Source organism: Pelodiscus sinensis, chromosome 10 (assembly GCF_052426305.1).
Source record: "Pelodiscus sinensis isolate ZL-2025 chromosome 10, ASM5242630v1, whole genome shotgun sequence".
In the NCBI taxonomy this organism is placed as follows: Eukaryota; Metazoa; Chordata; order Testudines; family Trionychidae; genus Pelodiscus; species Pelodiscus sinensis.
In genome coordinates this window covers 26,037,223-26,057,651 of record NC_143061.1, presented here as the reverse complement: position 1 = coordinate 26,057,651, position 20,429 = coordinate 26,037,223, and the positions used below count along the sequence as shown (strand labels likewise).

General features: G+C 42.0%; 3 protein-coding genes across 5 annotated transcripts in view; 2 read left to right on the top strand and 1 right to left on the bottom strand.

Moving 5' to 3' along the window:
• Positions 1-3,453, top strand: part of KCNAB1 (potassium voltage-gated channel subfamily A regulatory beta subunit 1) — a 245,173-nt gene extending 241,720 nt beyond the window's left edge. For all 3 annotated transcript variants that reach the window (XM_075937758.2, XM_006123474.5, XM_006123476.5), the window contains one exon: positions 369-3,453. In XM_075937758.2, the coding sequence (XP_075793873.2) occupies positions 369-458 (90 nt within the window). In that variant the 3' untranslated portion in view covers positions 459-3,453. The remainder of the gene's footprint in view (positions 1-368) is intronic.
• Positions 3,046-10,523, bottom strand: SSR3 (signal sequence receptor subunit 3). Its single transcript, XM_075937764.2, has 5 exons — positions 10,238-10,523; positions 6,667-6,793; positions 5,488-5,586; positions 4,299-4,430; positions 3,046-3,587 (listed from the first exon to the last, which is right to left on the bottom strand). The coding sequence occupies exons 1-5, from the start codon at positions 10,374-10,376 to the stop codon at positions 3,521-3,523; spliced, it is 564 nt and encodes a 187-aa protein (XP_075793879.2). The 5' UTR covers positions 10,377-10,523; the 3' UTR covers positions 3,046-3,520.
• Positions 10,524-10,678: 155 nt separating this feature from the next.
• The window catches only part of TIPARP (TCDD inducible poly(ADP-ribose) polymerase), a 68,718-nt gene continuing 58,967 nt past the window's right edge, over positions 10,679-20,429 (top strand). The window contains exon 1 of the mRNA XM_006123471.5: positions 10,679-11,495. The gene's annotated coding sequence lies outside the window, so the exon portion shown is untranslated. The remainder of the gene's footprint in view (positions 11,496-20,429) is intronic.

Sequence of the window (20,429 nt, the reverse complement as noted above, 5' to 3'; positions counted from 1 at the left end):
CCAATCTCCAGTAATCTTCTGCAGAAGAATTTAAGAACAAAGGTCTGCACTGCATTAAATAGCCCCAGAGCATTGTTCATAAGGGGCTTGCTCTGATATCCTTGACCACAAACTTCCCTCCCGTTTCTATTCACTGATGTTTGTAGTTTACAAAATGGCCTGAGAGCCTTAGGAAAAAGTTACAGATCTTCTAGCATACAATCATTACAATTTGGCAGGAACAAAGATCCCCTACAGATGTAAAATATTACCATACAAAGACAGAACAATTATTTTATACAATTGGTTTAATTTTGAAAAACCTGTTTAATCAAGAACCATTAAGCAATTCTGATAACATGCGGGTTTTATTTTTTCTTCATCCTTAGGTTCTTCCAAAGATGACATCACACATTGTAAGTGAAATAGATAATATTCTAGGGAATAAGCCCTACAGCAAGAAGGACTACAGATCATAATACAATGCATGATTAAACAAGACTGCATGGTTAAAATAGTGCTCTGTATATAGTACAGTACTGAATTAATATCCAGTCATGAGAATCAAATTAGCAGCTTGCTGCTTAGTCTCTATTGTTACTGGATTTTTCAAGGTGTGCTGTTGCTACCAATTTGCAGTAAAATTCAAAAACACAGTTGATCTCTCTTACTGAGAATATTCTTTGTATTTTCTTATCTCTGACTAAAGTCATTAATTTTTACTTTTCTCTTAGCACCTCATGCTTATACAGTGAAATACACATATCAAGCAAAAAAATATTTATATCCTTTAGGTACTTGGTAATTAAAGAAGGATGTACAGATATATTTTTTCAATGAACAAAAACAAAACATAAGGTTTTAGTAAAGACACATTCTAAGAAAATTCAACTATAAAAATTCTTCAGCTACAAGTTCAGAATTTACAATTTGCAGTTTTTATATAGTATTAAGGCTGTAGCTAAACAGAGACTTTACAGTTAAAAAAATCAGAAAGTTAATTACAAGTTGTGTGATTTAGCTTCTAAATAGTCTAGTTAAGAATTTTGCATATTGAGCTTGCTTAGCTGTTCATTATATAATTCACAGTTGCTGTAGAACATCAGAAAATTGGTATTTGTTTGTGAAAAAGTTACATTTGCTCCATCTATATTCTGGAAATCAACCATAAGTATTATGCTTAGTATTTTTGACAAAGTATTTTTAAAACAATGAGTTTGTGAATGTTTCATCCTTATACAGGAAACACTGGTTCATTTATCAGTTAATCTTCCTGTTTAATGAACAGGTTCATAAAGTAACCTTACTTTGCTTTGTAAAATGAATTTACTGTAAGTTCAGTATTTTCCACATGTATTGCATATATAACCACTTCATAAAGGGTATGATTATGGTATACAAGGGTCCTAAAAGTGCTGTACATTTTTCTTAACTTCATGAATGTTGCACACATTTCAAATGACAGATGAACAGAACCTAGTTCATATTTTTAAAGTAAAAATGTTTCTTTTCTTCTGTTTCATCCATTGATCTATGTGTAAATGAATTTAGCTGCTGTATATTAGGAATTGCAATCAAACTTCTGCTTGTACACAATAAAAGCATTTTGTGCACCTAATCTTATAACTAGACCATTTATTATTACTAGCAGTGACTTTACTTTTAGGACAAGGAAATGCATAGAATACACTCAGCAGAAAGATGAATATCTTACAAGATCCATAAAAATATTACATGAGATTTTTCCATTGACATGAATGAGTTGTCAATGATCTCTCTTTGGCACACTAAGATCTTAACTACTTTTAAGTGATCAACTGCTCAAAAGAGGGAATATGGGGGAGAAAAACAGTATTGTTAGATGAGGGGGTTATCCCAGGCCATAAGTTGTTAAAATATACATTGAAATAAGACAAACTGAACTGATTTAATTCTTGCGTGACATGGAAGGGCTTCAGGAGTGAAAGAGTGATGCCAAACGTAATACCTGCAGCACTCTGCAAATTCTGCAGAGGCGATATTTAAATATTAAAAAGACAGTTAATGTTCCTTGTAGATGAAAGCAGAGTACAGTTATGTTTCATACTTCAGTATTGCATTTTATTCATATTAGCCTGTTCCTACATTGTTTTTAGATTTGTATTGGTAACATTGTGACAACTTTTACAAAACCATTGTGTTAGCTTCAGATTTTGGTATTTAGATGGATTTTGGAAGGGATCATTGAGAAGAGGAGTAATTAAAGCATTAGGCAAATAAAGAAGTTGGGGGTTGTTCACCAACATTAGTAGGAAACTCTAGTATAGCCCCCTCTCAGTCAAAAAGGGACACAGAGGAAGTCTTTAACCATCAGCCCCAATCCTGTGAGGCATGTCAAGCTTGGAGAAGGGCAGATCCTATAAAAGCAGAATTAACGATCAGCTGGAGGTGCAACTCTGAAGGAGCAGGGTTGGAATTTAAGTTCCCCAGGCCCAGATGGTAGGGTTGCAGACTGTGGGATACCACTTGAGTGTCTTCATTGCCTAGGGCCCCCCAGAGAAGAAAGTGAAGATGGTTCTTTTCTTTTTCTTCCTTAGCTTTCCCAAGACCATGGACTCTACCTTTTGTGAGCTCCCGACTTTCATCTCAACTTTACCTGGTCCCCCACATATACACTGGAGAGGTGGCAAATGTCCTGGGTAACACTGCTGGAAGATTCCAGCATGCTACCCATCTTCCTTTGTCCAAAGGGATGCCAGAAAGGTATATTCTACTACTGTTAAAATGTTGACATTTTGATTGTCATCTTTAGGTTTGATTTAACTCATTCATCCCAAAGTATTAATTCAGATTCACAACTTCCAACAGAACTTTGTTTAGGTTTATTCCTGGGTCATATTTTCCAGGTTCTTAGCTAGACCAGAGCCTTTTAAAAAGTAACATGGAGGCTTTGACTCTGAAGCACAACACTACTGGGCAAGGTTGAGGCTGACACAACCACAAAGCTCTACTTATATTTTTCTACCTAAAAGTTTTAAGTCCCCCAAAATTTCAAGGGTAAATATCAAGAAGCCCACTACAGGTCAGTATTCTTGAACTTTTTATTAAAACATTTCAAATGATACATATTAAGAGATGGATTGTCCCTTTCTGTAACTAAGAGGTTAAGCTCTTATACATAAAAAGCCATCACATTTTCAAATCTGGCAGTTCAGAGCACAGCTATTTTCTGTGCTGTTGAGTTGTAACCTAATCCAGTTTATGGAAATCCCAACAAACATTTTACAAATCATTCTAATTATGATTACAAAGGGCTTCCAAAGAGTTAAGCTTGTTTTTACAACTTCTAATACTGTATATTTCCTTCTGCCACCACTTTGATTCATTCAATTGTTTCAACAATATCTTATCAAGTAACCAAAACTAAATTCAAAGTTTGTTTTACATTTATAATTGTGTAAAAAAATTTCAGACAAGTTTTCAGACTGTTTTTATCTCCCACCTTTAAGTCTTTATGAAAGTGGACCCACCCACAATTACAAACAGATGACCACTGTTTTATCTATTTGGAGCCTGTAGACAGCAGGGCGATCAGTCCAGATGAAGCACTTATAGACAGAATATAGTTTCTGTGATGGAAAGGTTAAGGATGTACATGTAAAACTACCACAAATAACATCCCTTGCAATTACCATCTTTAGGAGTCTAAAGAGAAAGTGTGGAAACAGTGTTTTGCTATATTTGAGTTTAACAGGTACTACTTGTCTAATTTAGAAACAGAAGCTCATAGGAATTAAGCCTATTTATAAGTATGCATTGATTTAAAAAAAAAAAAAAAAAGACTAGACTTGCCTCCAAAGAGAAGTTTTAAATGCTGCTAGACAGCGTATCTTAAATAATGCATCAATTAGTGCTGCATAAAGTACGTTTGCTGCAGACATGATTTCATATTCATGAAATTACTGCACAGCAGAAAAGTATCTAGAGTCCTGCGCTGATACAAAATTTGTATCCACATTCACAAAAAATAAGCCCCAGATAGCTGCATTGACATCCGTGGATGCAGAGACCTATGGATATAAAGTAGCTATCCGCAAATATACAGGGTTTGAGATACAAAATTTGTATTCTCATCTGCAAAAATGAATCATGGATGCAGATTGCCACAGATTTGCAGGGCTCTAAACATTCTGTAGCACAACAGTCTACAGCAACTAACATTTAAATTTCCTGAGAGGTAACCATGTTTGTCTGTAACTGGAAAAACTTAAACAACGAATAGTCTTGCAGTACCTTAAAGACCAACAAAAGATTAGTATTTCACTGTAAACAAAGGATACACAGTGGGGTTGAAATTCTTCAACAGAAAGAAGGAAGCAATGATGACCAAGACAAGAAAGAGTGTGTTGTTATAGAAGATAGAAAATGTTGTTGCTTCATAATCTGCAACTTCGTTTTTCTTCCACAGAATTCTATGTATAAATGCAAATAAATTAAACATTTCTAGGCTAATGCAAATCTGTATGCTAACATCACTTCCGTCACAGGGAGATGGCTCCTTTTATGCCACACTGAAACCTCTCTAAGAACCTTTCATCATAACAAAGTTACTAACCATTAAAAGTCATAACAGGACTATTTCATTACTGTTGCTGATAAATTAATACAAATCAGAGACAGGCAATGCCGTTAAACATTGTCTCTCTTTACCTAAAAGAACATGAAGAAACCACAAGGGAACTGTTCAATTACAAATAAACAAATTTATTATCTATACAGAGACATTCCCTGGCGAGTAGTACATATACAGCTAGGCTCACTGTTTTAAAGATGCTTCTACAAAAGAGAATGCAGTTATGCTACCTAAGGCCTCACAAGCTAGATACAGGAATACTAACCTAATATATATTGAATACACATGTACATACTTAAGGTCATTGTGTTTTTCAAGAATCCAAGTCCAACAGTTGTTAAAAATTAAACTTTTATTACTAGATTGAGATGAATACTCATTTTGCAGGTACAGTGCCCATAGTGTCAACCCAAAGGAAAACATAGCTCTTACTCTAAAAATCTGATGGTTCAATTTTCAGAAGTATTCATCTGCATTTAAGTATTCCTAATATACCCATCACTAAATTTCTTAGTCATTCAATACAAATCCAAGGTCTACTCTATTTGTTCATAAATGATCTAATCTTCAACACTAATAAACATGTTCTTTAAAAAAAAATCTATTGTTTAGATTCAGTTATAGGAAGACTTTTGTGAAAAGCTGAATTTTTATGTTCCAAAGACAGTCAGACGTGGCAATTCTTATCCCTTCTTGATTAAAGGTTCCAAAGACAGACTTTCTATTAACCCTGCCTCAAGTCAAAGGGCTTCACCATGGATTCCTCAACTACAGAGTTCCCACTGACGACAGATGTCTTAAGTCATGCCAACTATTCTATCAAGGGACTTTAATATTAGGATCCTATCCATATAAAAATTATAAAAAATATTACAATGAGAATAAAAAATTATTACCTCTCATCCTTCTCTTTACGAGACATCTTCCTATTGTCTGCCTCAGAAAGTTTGCGAGTAACTTCTTTGGAAACAGCATCTTCTCTCTTTTGGGCAACTCTGCAAGGACACAAGTTTAGTTCAACTGCAGTTTCTTCCCAATAACATTATAGATTCCAAAACAAACCAAAACATTTAGCAACTATGTGTCATCTTAAACTGACACCAACTGAAAGCCAGATGATTTTTAAAGAACTGATTAAATGTAGTTTTATACTACAGCTGCCCGTGAGATCTTTACCAACGTTGGTTCTTTTAGTTAAAAATATTTTCCACACAGAAACGGGATAGACCCTCACAAACAACAGAAATATATTGCCAAAGAAAAGAAAAGAGTACCACCTTTTTGTAACTTTGATGTTAAGGCCATCAAATACATAGACACCAAAAAAATAGTTCCCCTCTGATCTTCCAGCTATATTGATCCCAAGGGTTACATGGAACAATTGTAAGAACAGATTTAAGCATGATTCTCATATAATATTCTCATAAACCCTCAGCACACTGACACTTGGAAATGGTTATTTGGCTGAAGAGGCTCATCTCCACACCAAAACTAATGACATTCTAATTTTTTTCCTATTAGTTCAGTAAATTTCTGATGAAATTCCTAGTCTGAGCTTGATGCACAAGAATTCCATTCAATCAAGAATTAAGACAATTTACTGACCAATGCAATGCCAGAAGTCATGGAAAAGCAGCTAAGAACTTTCAAAACTACACCAATCCTTATATAAAGCAAAGAACTGTTTCTACTACGATTATGTTTTGAAGCATAATTGGAAGCAAGTTCTTAGAGAATCTCTTTCACACAGTGGACACCCCTAAGATCCTTTCAGATACTCCTCCTAGGGGCAGAATGATATTTCAGGAAATTGAGCCTTATTCAATAAGCCAGAATTGGGTAAATATTTGAAAAAAACATCCCACGGTTAGGGATATCAATGGTTAACTGGTGGCCAGACTGGAGTAGTCCTCACTTGCCTCAGGCCCAGCCTGGCCACAGAAGCCCCTCACCTGCCCCATCTAAGTGGTTAACAATGTTTAACTGATTAATGGGATTTTACATTCTTACCCACTGTAAATATTAATATCACTATCTCTTATGAAAAGATGTATTCAACTTATTAGCAAACTTACTTATGTTTGAGAACAAATTTTACATTCTTGTAGGCGAAGGCTACCAGATAGGTACTGACAAGGGTCATTACACTGTAGAGGACTGCAGACTGAACAAGATCCATGTGCCATATTCGCCAATACAGCCCTAAAAACCAAGAATACTCATTAAGATTTGAAGAGTCATTAAATGAGGCAAGTTAAGATTTTATCTTCAATACACTTGGTTTAGAATTGGTCAAATTTGTTGGATGGAAACAGTAGTGTTAAGAGAGCAGAGGCATCAATTTTTTAAAAAACCATTTTCCTGAGGCAGAAATTATCTGTTTTTAGGGGCTCATCTACAATAACCTGGCAGCTGAGAAGTTTGCTACCACATTCCCCAGCCTGAAGTGGTTTCCATCATATACATGATTCAATGGCTTTCAGCAGCCCCAGTGCCCCCATTAAGTGAAGGGAAGCTGGAGGCCAAGTTATAGTCATGCCAGTGTAACCGACATGGGGATCTGAACCTGGGACCTCCCTGAAGCTTAGTACGGGAGCCTCCACTCTTTGGGTACGTCTACACTACAGCGCTAATTGGAACTAACTTAGTTTGAATTAGTTAATTCGAACTAAGCTAATTCGAACTAATGTGTCTAGAACTAAAAACTAGTTCGAATTAGCGTTTTGCTAATTCGAACTAGCAAGTCCACATTGAGTGGACCCTGAACAGGGCTTAAGGATGGCCGGAAGCAGTGCCGGCAGGGCATCAGAGGAGGACTTAGAGCGTGGAGATGCTGTCTCAGGCTAGCCGAGGGCTGCGCTTAAAGGGTCCCGACCCCCACCCCGGACAGACAGTTCTAAGGGGTGCCCCGCTTGCAAAGCAGTTCTGGCTTGGATTGCCCGGAGTACGCACACTGGGCACATCACACCACTCGGCCATCAGCCCGGCTGCACTTGCCACAGGCTGCCATCTGGGGAGAGGGGGCAATTGGGGGGCTGCAGGAGAGGTTCCACCCCCAGAAGCCCGCAGAGCCAGCCCAGTCCTCCCCATCGGGGGCTCGTACCCCATTCCTCCCTCACCTCCTTCCACTTACCCTTCCCTAGCCCCCCTTCTTATTGATGTACAAAATAAAGATAACGTTTCTTCCAACATTGACTCTGTCTTTATTGAACAAAACTGGGGGAGACTGGGAAAAGGAGGTGGGAGAGGGGAAGAGAAAGGCTGGGAGAGGGGAGGGCAACTAACATGATCAGGGGTTGGGAACAGGTCCCAGATGAAGAGAGGCTACAGAGACTGGGACTGTTCAGCTTAGAAAAGAGGAGATGGAGGGGGGACAGGATAGAGGTCTCTAAAAGCAGGGGTTGGGTGGAGAGGGTGCACACAGAAAAGTTCTTCATGAGTTCCCCTAAAGAAGGACTAGAGGACACCAAAGGAAAGGAATGGGTAGCAGGCTTCAAACTAGTAAGAGAAAGTTGTTGTTCACAAAGCAAATAGTTAACCTGTGGAACTCCTTGCTGCAGGAGGCTGTGAAGGCTACAACTAGAACAGAGTTTAAAGGGAAGTGAGATCAAGTCATGGAGGTTGGGTCCATGGAGTAGTCTTAGCCAGGGGGTAGGAGTGGTGTCCCTGCCCAAAGTGTGTGGAAGGCTGGAGAGGGATGACACGAGACAAATGGCTTGGTCACTGTCTTCGGTCCATCCCCTCCAGGGTCCCTAGGGTTGGCCGCTGTCGGCAGACAGGCTACTGGGCTAGATGGACCTTTGGTCTGACCCAGTACGGCCATTGTAAGCTCAGGGCTCAGGGTCGGGGGTCTCAGTGGACCCCCTTGATTTTCATGCACACCTGCTCCTGGGTGGCCAGGCTGGCAGCTCTCCTGCCCTAGACAGCCACTTTCCTGTGCCTAGTGTGGAGATCGTGGACGAGGTCCACGATGTCCGCACTAGCCCAGGAAGGTGCCCGCCTGTTGCGGTCCCGGGCAAGCTCCCAGGAGCCGCCAGCCTGGTCCTGGGAAGAGGGGGTGGGCGGCTCTGTGCCATGCCAGGTGCAGGGTCTGCTAGCTGGGTGTTGGCAGGCTTGCACCTGGCACGGGCACCGTAGCCAGCCCGTGCCCCTTTAAGGGGTCCGGGGCTGGGAGGGGGGGCATAGAGTTTCCCTGGTGTTGGCCAGAGTGGCCACCAGGGAAACCTGGGGAGGGCTAGCCTCCCACTAGTTCGAATTAAGGGGCTACACACCCCTTAATTCGAACTAGTAAGTTCGAACTAGGCTTAATCCTCATAAAATGAGGTTTTCCTAGTTCGAACTAAGCGCTCCGCTAGTTCGATTCAAATTCGAACTAGCGGAGCGCTAGTGTAGCGGCTATGAATGTTAGTTCAAACTAACATCCGTTAGTTCGAACTAACATTGTAGTGTAGACATACCCTTTGAGCTAAAAGCCAGTTGGTGCTAAGCCCATGCTTTAGAGCAGTGGTCCCCAACCTTTTGGGGCTGCCGGGTGCCTGGGCCACTCACATGTCGGGCACCCGGGGCCACACATGCGCCCAGGGGCGGGGCTGCGCACACGCCTGGGGGCAGGGCCACCCATACACTGTGTGCCTGGAGCTGGCGCCACCCACGCGCTGCCCTCCCGGGGCTGGCGCCACAACTGTGCTGCACGCCCAGGGCTGGGGCCGCCGATACGCCACGCGACCGGGACCGGAACAACCCATGTCCCGGGGGCAGGGCCACCACCGCCCATGCGCTGCGTGCCCAGAGCCTGTGCCACATGCCTAGGAGCTGGCAGCGCCCATGTGCCCGGTGGCGGGGCTGCCCATGTGGTGCGCGCCCAGGGCCGGCACCACCCCTATGCCACATGCCCAGGTCGGCACTTCCCATATGCTGCAAGCCCGGGGCCGGCACAGCCATTTCGCCACTCACCTGGGGGCAGGGCTGCCCATGTGCTGCGCGCCCAGGGCCAGCACAGACCTCACTCCGTGCACCCGGGGGTGAGGGCCACCTAACCGCCGCGTGCCCGGGGCCGCTCATACGCCCAGGGGCTGACACCGCCCATTTGCCACGCACCTGGGTGCGGGGCCAGCCCCATTCGGCGGGTGCACAGAAATGGCCCGGTGGGTGCCATGGCCCCCGCTGGCACCGCGTTGGAGACCACTGCTGTAGTGGTCTCTTGGTCTTATCTGTTGCTGTGGTCTCGGTGCCAGTGCACGGGACAGTGACCCACACTAGGCGTGTGGGTTACATCAGGATTTGGGGAGCGGGCCCCCTTCACCAGGCTGGAGCAAATGCTACTGAGGGCGCTGCTCTTTCTGAGCGGGCTGCGTAACTCGGGAACCCTCCCTCCCCCCTTCCCGCGGATACTAAGGGCCCCACGGCAGATGCCAGGAGAGTCCCTGGTTTGCCCCGGTCTCGCCCCCCAGGGCAGGAGGCAGCCAACTGGCAGACGGGCTCAGGGCGCTGCCTGAGGGACGCAGCCGCGATGCGCCCGCACCTCAGCTACCCCCCACTAACGTGCCACGTCGCCACCGCGGAGGCTGCCTGCAGCCGCGACCCAGGACACCGGCCGGCAGGGAAGCGCGAGACGCGGAGCGAGCGACGCGCCCCGCGGGCACTCACAGATGGGGATGGCGGACACGATGAAGGCGTTGCCGAAGAAAAGCGCCGAGGACTTGGCCGAGAGGTTGCGGCTGAAATCCTGCAGCAGCAGGTCCTCCTCCGACTGCTGCCGGGTCCCGCCGCCGCCTTTCGGAGCCATGGCCGAGAGCTGCCGCGCGAGTGTCCTACCACTGGTCCTGCCCGGGAGCCGTAGCTGAGGCCGCCAACGTACACTCAGCACTCAGAACGCAAGGGCGGGGACACCCCTGCGTCAAGTCCTTCCGGGGTCAACAGGAGTCTCCCTACTCTTCCCGACCCTGAAACGCCCCGGAAAGCGGCCGTCTTGCGCTGCTTAAACCAGCGGATCCCAACAAGAAGCGTCGTGTAAAACAAAGGCCGGAGGAAATAATCCCGCCTCCCGGCAAAGCGAGATCGCTTCCGGGTCACCAGCGGCCCGGCCAACGTGGATGGGGGCGGGGATCATTTCCCACTTGGCTAACTGCCCCGAAGGAGGCGGGCGCTGTGGCGTGGGTGAAGCGGCGCGAGCGAGCAGAGATGTTGAACCAGCCGCCTGCGGGGTGGAGGGGCCCTTCCCCGGTATCCCGGCCTAGGGCTGCAGCCGGGAGCCCGAGTTCGCGGCCAGGCCTCACCCCGCCGAGTCCGCCCCGGCAGGGGAAGCCGGTTTTGTTCGTTCCTTTCACAAGCAGCTGCCCGGTGGAGCGAGCTAGGCCGCTAACGCGCCAGGGTCCGTGCTCAGTCCCGCTCCCGCGCTGTGTCGTCAGCAGCAATTAACTGCCGCTGACTTAGCATTGGGCACATGCAGCCCAAGTGCCACGGGTGTAGTTGCGCTAGAGGGGGCAGCAGCAGGGACTGGCCCAGTGGCGCTGCCTCCGTGTCTGCCCCATGGTATCCGTGCAACCATCAGCGCCTTCCTGCCCGGGCTCTGAAGTGCTACAGCAACGGCCCACGGTGACCTCACCCTGCTGCTGGGTGATTGCTGGCCTTGTAGTGGCTTCACACCTACGTGTCAGCGCGGCAACACAGCCCATTGACCTCACACCAAAAGGGCATCGCTGTATCAAGCACGAGCACGCAATGTCGAGAGGTCGCCACTCTACGCACAACATGGTGAAGTCACATAAGGACGTACGGACTGTATTACACATTATGATAACTTTGCACCAAGCAGTCACTGTCTTGCATCACTGCTATTGCCACCTGGTATGATTCCTTTGGCTGAAAGCAGAGATCTGCCAGCTTGGGGGATCAAGTTTTTAAGGTAACAAAGAATATCTTCTGTGTTAAGTGTCAGAGGACATGTCTTACTAGGGCATTTTAAATTCTGAATCCTAAACTAGGTGAAGTACGTTGTGCCTGATTATTTTAGCTTGTGTGTGTGTTTAAAAAAAAAAAAAAAAAAAAAAAAAAACCCCAGGAAAGAGGGCACTAGTGAACCACATTTGCTGTTTGTCCTGATCACCTTTTAAAATATAGTTGGTTTAGGTGCTTTACAGCTGTTTCTCTCACACTTGTTTCAACTTTGAGGGCTTTCACTGGTAGTCTAGGGAGAATATTCCACAACCTAACAGATCTTGTTGTTAGGATATTTCTTTGGTGTAATTTTGTTTCTTTACTCTGTATCATCTAGGACATCTTTTTTTTCTTCCTCCTTAGTATGTATATCTGCCACATACATGACAATAATTTCCTATTTTTATTGTTGCTTAGCAAAAAGAAAACCCTTTAGATCTTTAGTTCTTTTAAGTTTTTCTCACAAATCAATCCATTTTGAAGCTCTCTGCTTAATTTTCCAATTTGTTGGTATCTTTGTGAGACAAATTAGGTGCTGTGGTACTTGCTGCAAATTAGCAAGTGGTACTTGAAATTTTCAAAATTAATTTAAGAATGACATGTCAATGAAAAAAAATCTAAGCATAGTTGAATCTTTCTGGATCTCCTATTGTTAAATTGCAAACTCATATTGAAAGTTTACCAAAATGTAGACAGCAGACTGCTACTGTGCTATTATCAGTGATGTCATGCTACCTCTGGGCCAATAGGGAAGCACCACATCAGCAAATAAGTCCATCCCTCTATTCTTAGCCATGGCTCAAAATATGGCTAAACCATTTCTAAACATTGAGTGGTACTGTTACTACTTTTCACACTTATTACCCCTTGGCTGCAAACATTAGGGCTGCATCTAGACTGGCATGATTTTGCGTGAATACTTTTAACAGAAAAGTTTTTCTGTTAAAAGTATTTGCGCAAGAAAGCGTCTATACTGGCACGGATGCTTTTGCGCAAAAGATGTCTTTTGCCATTTTAGCCATCGGGCTTTCTTGCGCAAGAAATTAACGTGGCTGTCTACACTAGCCTAGTCTCCAGACAGTATTACAACTGCACTAGCTTGTATTTTGAAATTTTTCACATCCCCAAAATGGTTACATAAATGTGTCAATTCTTCAAAAAACAAGTTCCATAACACAAAGTTTTTAAAGGTATATAGGCATCTAAGGATGCACAAAGGCATTTTAGTGGGATTTTCAGAAACATCTAGGTGCCCAATGCCCGTGGCACCTAGATTTTTCTTAAAATCCCATTAGTTGCCTATCTCAAACCCCCTAAATACATTTACAAATCTGACCCATAGTGTTCCAGGTCCTTGCTGCAGCTTTACGATGCACAAAATGTGTTCTGAAAATGCTTTATATCAGGGGTTCTCAACTTTTTCTTTCTGAAACTTTCCCCAACATGTTATAAAATCTTGACTGCCCACCTGTGCCACAACAATTGTTTTTTGTGTATAAAACCCCAGGTTGGCTTAAGGGGTAGCAAGCAGAGCATTTAGTTAAGCCACAAGACACCCCGAGAAGCTGAGTTGCTCACGCTTTTGGTTCAGCTCTGAGTGGAGGCGTTCAAGGCCCCATGCTTCAGCCATTAGGTTTTCTGCCATGGGCCAAAGTGAGCCTAATACTGGGCTTGCTAGTGGCCCCCCAGGACCTGTAGTTGAGAACCATTGCTTTGACAAATGCTGTTTGCCCCCTAGATGGCACTCTAAATATATTAAATATAAAGCATTATCCAAGTAAGAGAGTAGAAATACTGAGAATTGCCTCTGGGTTCTTGTTAAAACAAACACTAAAACTACATATTTATTAATAATACTGTTTGATTATGTGACTAAGCGATGTGCAAAGGATCTTTCTGTCCAAAACATGTTGTTAGTGAATTGACCAAAGTGTTCCAGCTTTACTTGTGGGGAGATTTCAGGGTGTGGTTGTTTACAGGTTTTTGTATAGCAGTGCCTTGACTGTGCTATTCTGTACAAACATTTCTCCATTTTAGTAATGTGAGTAATTTTTTTTAAAGACGTGTAATATGTAGGATAGGAATCCAAGTTCCTGTCCCAGGACTGTGTACGCATGGAAGGGAGAACATCACTTTGGAACAGGATCTTCTTTCTTTTGGTCAGCTAAAACCATTTGCTTTTCAAATCCAAACGGTCTGAATAAGTCATATTGTAAGTAGGGATTGTTGTAACCATGTCTGAACCGTGTTTAAACAGAGTTACATTGTGAAGTGTAAAAGTTTTGTTTCTAGTCTGAAGAAACTTCTAGAGCATGTAAGGAAGTTAATTTTACTTTACTTTATTTGGTTTGATTACTTTGTTTTAATAATGTTACATTTAGTTTAATCAGCTAATGAAATGTAGTCCATTAATTGATAAGCGGGGGAGCCACAGCAGGGTTAGCTCTTGGCCTGGGAGCTAATTCTGTTGCGGCTCTGCCTTTTAAATGTATTAAGAGTGTGTCAGCTCTTAATACATTTAAAAGGCTAAAGCATAGCAGGAGGGACATAGCGTGAGCCTGGACAGCTGATTTCCAGTTCACGTCCAGTCCCTTCTACCCTCTTCCTTCCCCTGCCTACCACAGGTGCTGGGGAGAACTGGCTTTTAAGCCTGTCGGGGGACTAGTTGCTTACATCCCTTGTTTGTTTGTTCGTGCTATTTGTTGAAAGCAAATGATGACAGAGAAAATGTATGGTAGTAAAGTGGTTATAAAGAGGTAAACTGGGTTACCTAAAGTACAGTATGGTTGAGCCAGGTTCCATCTCTCCCTTTCCATTTTGCAAGTGAATTTTTTCTGCATACCTTTTGTTAGACATTTGATAAAGCACAGTACTGCTTTCAGTACTGTTAATAGAGGGATATGTGGTTTTTTTTGTTGTTGTACTGAGCAGATGTTGTACAAAACATGTGATGATTCAAGACTTGTTGATACACCCCACCAAAGATCCCACCCTATTTGAATCTAGTCACAATATGGTATTGCCAAGTTATGTTGTCCATTGTAGATGTAGTAGAACTATATTTTCATCATACTCTGTCTGGAGTTGCAACACAGCCCTGCCGAATTCAAGACTGGAACTAGATTTGGAAATAAATTAAAATATGCCTTGGTCTCTTCTACAGTGCAAGAGCAAATCATGCTTTACCTATTTTGGGCACTGTCATGAAAAATTTCCTTAATGGAGACAACTTTTATGTTGAACCATTATATATAAATAGCCTAAACAAATACATTCAAATTCCTTGGGTGATAGCAGGTTTTTTTTAAAATTTTATTTCCATTTTGTACAGATATAGCCTCACCCATCTAACATTGTTTAAGCATTTTGAGTACCTTACACCATGAAACTTCAGAATACTGAGTTTTATATGAGAGTGTCATAAACCACTGAAATGCAGCCAGCTCTAGGGTGCTTCTATACAGCAGTGTTATTTCGGAATAACAGTCATTATTCCAAAATAACAATGCAAGCGTTTACACAGAAATTCCATTATTTCAAAATAATTTCGAAATAACAGATGGCTTATTCTGACTTTTGTAAACCTCATTCCACGAGGAATAATACCTATTCTGAAAAAGCTATTTCGAAATAGCTGTAGGGTGGACGCTCCACTGGTGTTATTTCGAAATAGCTCCTCCCCAGGGCCATTCAAACTAATTACTCTCCAGTGCCTTCTCAAAGCCCAAGAATGATTGTCATCAGTACGACAGCCTAAAAGAAGGTTGGTCCTTACCAGACTTGAATATCACTTTAATTCCTGTTTGAACTAAATCCTCTAATCGAAAAGCATATGTTGGTTTTAAAATTGCTAGAGACGGAGAATCCACCACATCCAGTACCCTGTTGTGATTAATATTAAATATTATAATTAATATTACTTTGAGGTTTTCATTTAGTCAAACGATCTTTAGGTGTTAAAATCTTTCTGGCTGTGGAATTGATGTAGTTCTGATACTCAAAAGAGAGGCAGGATTTATAGGGCCTGTGCAGAGGTTATTCATGCAGGCAGTAGGTTGTGCCCAAGCAGTAAGTTGAGCTATGTCAAGGATAGGGTTGAGCTATGTCAAGGATAGGGTCAAAGTCTTTTTTGCTACATAGATCCTCCTGTTTTACATTCCATCCTTGGATAAGGTGGGCTACTGCTGAAGTACAAGCCATGTAGTGACTCTGGAGTTGCTCGCTAAACTGAGAGAGCATTCCTTCAATTTCCAGTGACCAGCCTCATTAACAGCTATCTAGAGCCCAGCCTGTTTTGGCTCTATATTCGGGACGGGAATATGTGGGCCTTAACTTGTATATGAGCTTGCAGTCATCAAAATAAAATCATATGTCAAAACACACCAGAACTTTTCAGTTCTGATCCGAATCTAAATTTCATGAGTGTCTCTTCTCTGTTTCTGTACTACACCAAATGATCTGTTCTAAATTTGAGTGTTACACCACAGGTCTGTATGTCATCTATAAGGAGCAGTATTTCCAGTCTGTCATTTGGGCTTGTACTGTCAAAGTAATGACTGTCCATGTCATTTTCATGTATTATAAATTTTATAGTGATTCTTCCAAGCTATGAAGGCATTTCCCTTTGCTCCCTTTTATTAAATACGACCTTTTTCACAGATTCTGATTACACTTGTTTCATTAAGGCTGAATAAATGCTTGGGAACACAAAGAGGTCACTTCTGCAGGTAGCAGATCATTGTGAGTATTGCTTCTGAAGCTCTCCAGTCATCCTGTAGCATTTCTGTCTTGGATTAGTTCTACTAAGATGATGAAATATTATTTATAGCCTGATAACTTATATTGTTCTTTCTAGTTTAATTCAAAGTCTCATGATAACTCCATGACTATGAAAACAGTCCCTTGAGATTAACAGTTTGTGCATACGAGCTTTCTTCATTGATAAGACCCTTGTTTTTCAGTTCTGCAAAAGCTATTATTCAGGTGTAGTGACTTTTCTCCTGAATTTTGGGCTACTTCAGTATTTCCATGCAGTTATTATGTTAAGAAAATCCAATACATTACATTAGGTTGCTGTGTTTGTTAGACTAATTTATGATTAAGTGCAAATGTGAGGCTGTCTGTTAAAGAAATGGCAGTCATAGAATGGGAGAAGTATGTGTTTATAATGTTACTTCATTTATACAAACAATAGTATTAAACCGATTTAAAACTTTCAGGGCTCTTTTCTCTGTTTTTTGCTTTTTTCCCCCCCGGTCCTTCCATCCCCCAGTATTAAACCCAACATTTATCCAGAGATGTGTGAAATTAATTTTTTGCACAGATTTTCATTAGAAATGTCAATAATCTTTTTTAAAAGTTAATTGGTTAAACACTACATTTAATTGATTAACTCTAGAGCAGCCCCCGCCCACGGTGCGATGTGAGTGGGGGGCCACGCAGGGTTCATGGCACTATAATGCAGGTGGGGGACTGCTCCAGCCAGTGTCTGATTAAGCATGCCAGAAAGGCTCATGGTTACTGGTTAACCAGTTAGCTGGTCACATCCATAATTTTAATTATTTTAAATTTTTTAGGTAAACAGTGAGGAATTCCTGGGAAATTTTCAAGAACTTAAAAACTAAAATTGAACCATCTGATAGAAGAGCAGATTAAATAGAACCATTTTTGCAGTCGCGCAGCATTTTAATCTGTGCTTTATATTACTCTGTGCTTTGCCATGACAATTCCTTGTATAAAATACAGTTTTAATTAAAATACTGTATAGCTAGATTTTTAGGCTAGGGTTATCAAATTCCAACTTTAACAATTGTGCCAAAAAGAAATATGGACTAGGATACATCCTCTGGGAGAGCTACAAAAATCCCATATATGATTACCTAGATGTAACCTTTTTGGTGAAATGTATATTCCCAATGAAGTTTGTACAGTTTTAACTATCTTAGAGTAAAACATGGTATCCTATATGGAAGTTGCTAGGGTCCACTCCCATATATTATAGATAGGTAATAAATCACAGAACATAAAATCTAGAGACTACTGATATTTTAGAAAAAAATGTTTATTCCAATTAGCTACCAAATGTGAGCCAACAGTGTCTCTCTCTTGCTTTAAAAAATCAGTATCAGTGATATTGTTTCTGTTGCATTAGGAACAAACACTGCCAAATGCTCCTCTCTTTAAATCCTATTAAAATAACTAAGTCTCATCTTTAGAAGGATCAGCAAGAATTCAGTGAGTGTTTCCTCTCGATTTCCTGCACCTGTGCCTACAAGTTTTATGTCTCAGCTTGTGACCTCTGTTCCAGCATGATATATTTTCAAAGTGAATCATATTTAAAGGTCAGAAGTACCCACCTCTTTCTCTTGACTGAAAGCTGCCCTTTAATAAGCATCCTAACCGAAGACATGCACTTGGCTAACTTATCAGCCATTAATTTTCCTGTCTGGCAATCATTTCTCTTGCTCTGTTCTTCCAAAAGAGTCATTCCTTAAGCAAAGATGCAGTTTCTTTTATTTGGTTTCAATAATTATTTCCCCGCAAAGTTCTTCCTCACACAAGCATGACTTATTGGACTTTTATGATTTCCTTTATCTTTGTAATGTGCTATTTGTTCTAACCATATCATTTGTAGACCATGCTGGTCACTAAGTATATCTACACTGCCTCAGGGAGCAAGTTTCCATAACCAGGTCCACAGATTGGTTCTAGTGGGGCTTGTGCTAGTGCTCTAAAAATAGCTGTGTAGGCTTTGCATTGATGTGGTTTGGATTCTCAAGCCACTCCAGCCTTCTCCTCAGTGCATATATGGTTGCCTCTTTCCAATATCAAGGTATCTTTTTGGAGATAAGTTCAGAAATGGGCAACACAAATAATTAGGGGACTGGGCTAAGAGGAGAGATTAATAAGTCTGGGGCTTTTCAGTTTGGAAAAGAGAAAACTAAGGGGGGATATGATAGAGGTCTATAAAATCATGACTGGTGTGGAGAAAGTGAATAAAGAAGAGTAATATATTCCTTCCTGTATCACAAGAACGAGGGTCACCAAATGGAATTAATAGGTAGCAGGTTTAAAATAAATAAAAGGAAGTACTTCTTCACAGAACACACAGTCAAGGGCTATGTCTACACTACAAGGTTTTTGCGCAAAACCAGCCAAAAGGTGTGTATGGACGCTCAACAGGGGTTTCTTGTGCAAAAAGAATATCACAAAAAACACAGGTCTCTGATGACCATTCTGTGAATGGCGATCAGAACTTTCTTGCGCAAGAGCATCCATGCAGCTCTCTTGCGCAAAAGCACATTGGAAGATCTCTTGCGCAAAAAACTTCTTGTGCAAAAATCCTGCAGTGTAGACAAAGCCAAGCTGTGTAACTCCTTGCCAGAGGATATTATAAAAGCCAAGACTGTAACAGGGTTAAAAAAAAGAGCTAGATAAATTCACAGATGATAGGTCCATCAGTGGCTATTAGCTAGGATGGGCAGAGATGGAATCCCTAGCCTTTGTTCATCAGAAGCTGGGATTGGGAGATGGGGGATGGATGATTTGATGATTACCTGTTCTGTTCATTCCATCTGGGGCACCTGGTACTGGCCACTGTCAGAACACAAATGCTAGGCTAGATGGACCTTTGATCTGATCCAGTATGGCTGTTATGTTCTCTAGGGCTTCAGAGCCCAAGTTTGAGCCCAAACCGTAGCGCATATAGCATATGCCTACCTTTTGGGTATGTCGGCACTGCAATAGGAAAGTGTGATTGAAGCACATGTAAACATATCTTGATCAAAGCTAGCTTGAGTAACAGTAGCAATGTGGTGATATCAGCATGGCCTATGGTATGAGCTAGCCCCCAGAGCGCAACTATGCCCAGAGTCTTGGATATGTACTCACACAGCTAGCCTATGCTGCTGTCCCTGCTGTCGTAGCTACAGCATTATTACCGAAGCTAGCTTTCATTTAGCTACATCAAAGCAAACATGGATGTGTACTGCAATCACACATCCCAGTTGCAAGGTAGCAGTCATAAGAAGTCACATCAGCCTGAGTGCATATATCTTTGATGTTTTCTGTCCTCCTTTCTTGAGGAAAATTATTTGTTATCCTGGATGGTGGTGAATTTCCACTCACTCTGGTTCTGATTATCTGTATCTGAGACTCTTATATTAATGTCCTAAACCAAAACTAGAAACCCAAACACCACTGAATGTGGTTAAGTCCAGACCTAAATCTAAATCTGGACTTTGTAGATGACATCTCTGTGTAATAATGGCCAAACCTCAATCTAAGTGAGGAGAGAATTTATTATTTGTGTGTGACTAACTTTTCCCTTCACCCTTACAGAAACATACATATTTGTGAAAATTTACTCTTTGTGCCTCCCAGACTAGTTCACACCAAAAGCTAGGTCCTGCATTCTTTTTGCAGACAATTAAGGACTTTAGTCAGTGCGAAATAAGGATAGCAGGATGAGGTTCTAGGCTTATTTATGTTCTGCTTTCTCACAAGGTTTGTTTCTGTATCCATACATTTATATAGATTAGTTATGACATCATATAATAATCTAGTACTACCTTTGATATACCTAGCATCATGAAAGCACATTTGTGATATCCTTACCCATGTTGGATAATACATTATTCCAAAAGTAGTCCTATTGAAGTCAGTGAGGCTACTTACAGAGTTAAGGCACTAACGTTGTAGGCTCTGATCTTGTAAAGTACAAGTCAGAGCCTCACACCTGCCCTGAGACTTTGGTGGGACACTTCATAGGTGTAAAGGTCAGGCATTTGCAGAATCAGCCACTGATTTAACAACTGAGGTCTATTAAATATTTGCTATACCAACAAAACTGTTAGCTGTCATTGTCAGATAAAATATACTGCAGTGATGTTATCTTCCAGAT

Coding starts and splice junctions, on each gene's coding strand:
- SSR3 (XM_075937764.2), bottom strand. CDS start 10,376: ATGGCTCCGAAAGGCGGCGGCGGGACCCGGCAGCAGTCGGAGGAGGAC. Junction 5,587..6,666: donor AAATTTGTTCTCAAACATAA/GTAAGTTTGCTA, acceptor GTGTCCTTGCAG/AGTTGCCCAAAAGAGAGAAG. Junction 3,588..4,298: donor AAGAATTTCAACCCCACTGT/GTATCCTTTGTT, acceptor TTTCCATCACAG/AAACTATATTCTGTCTATAA.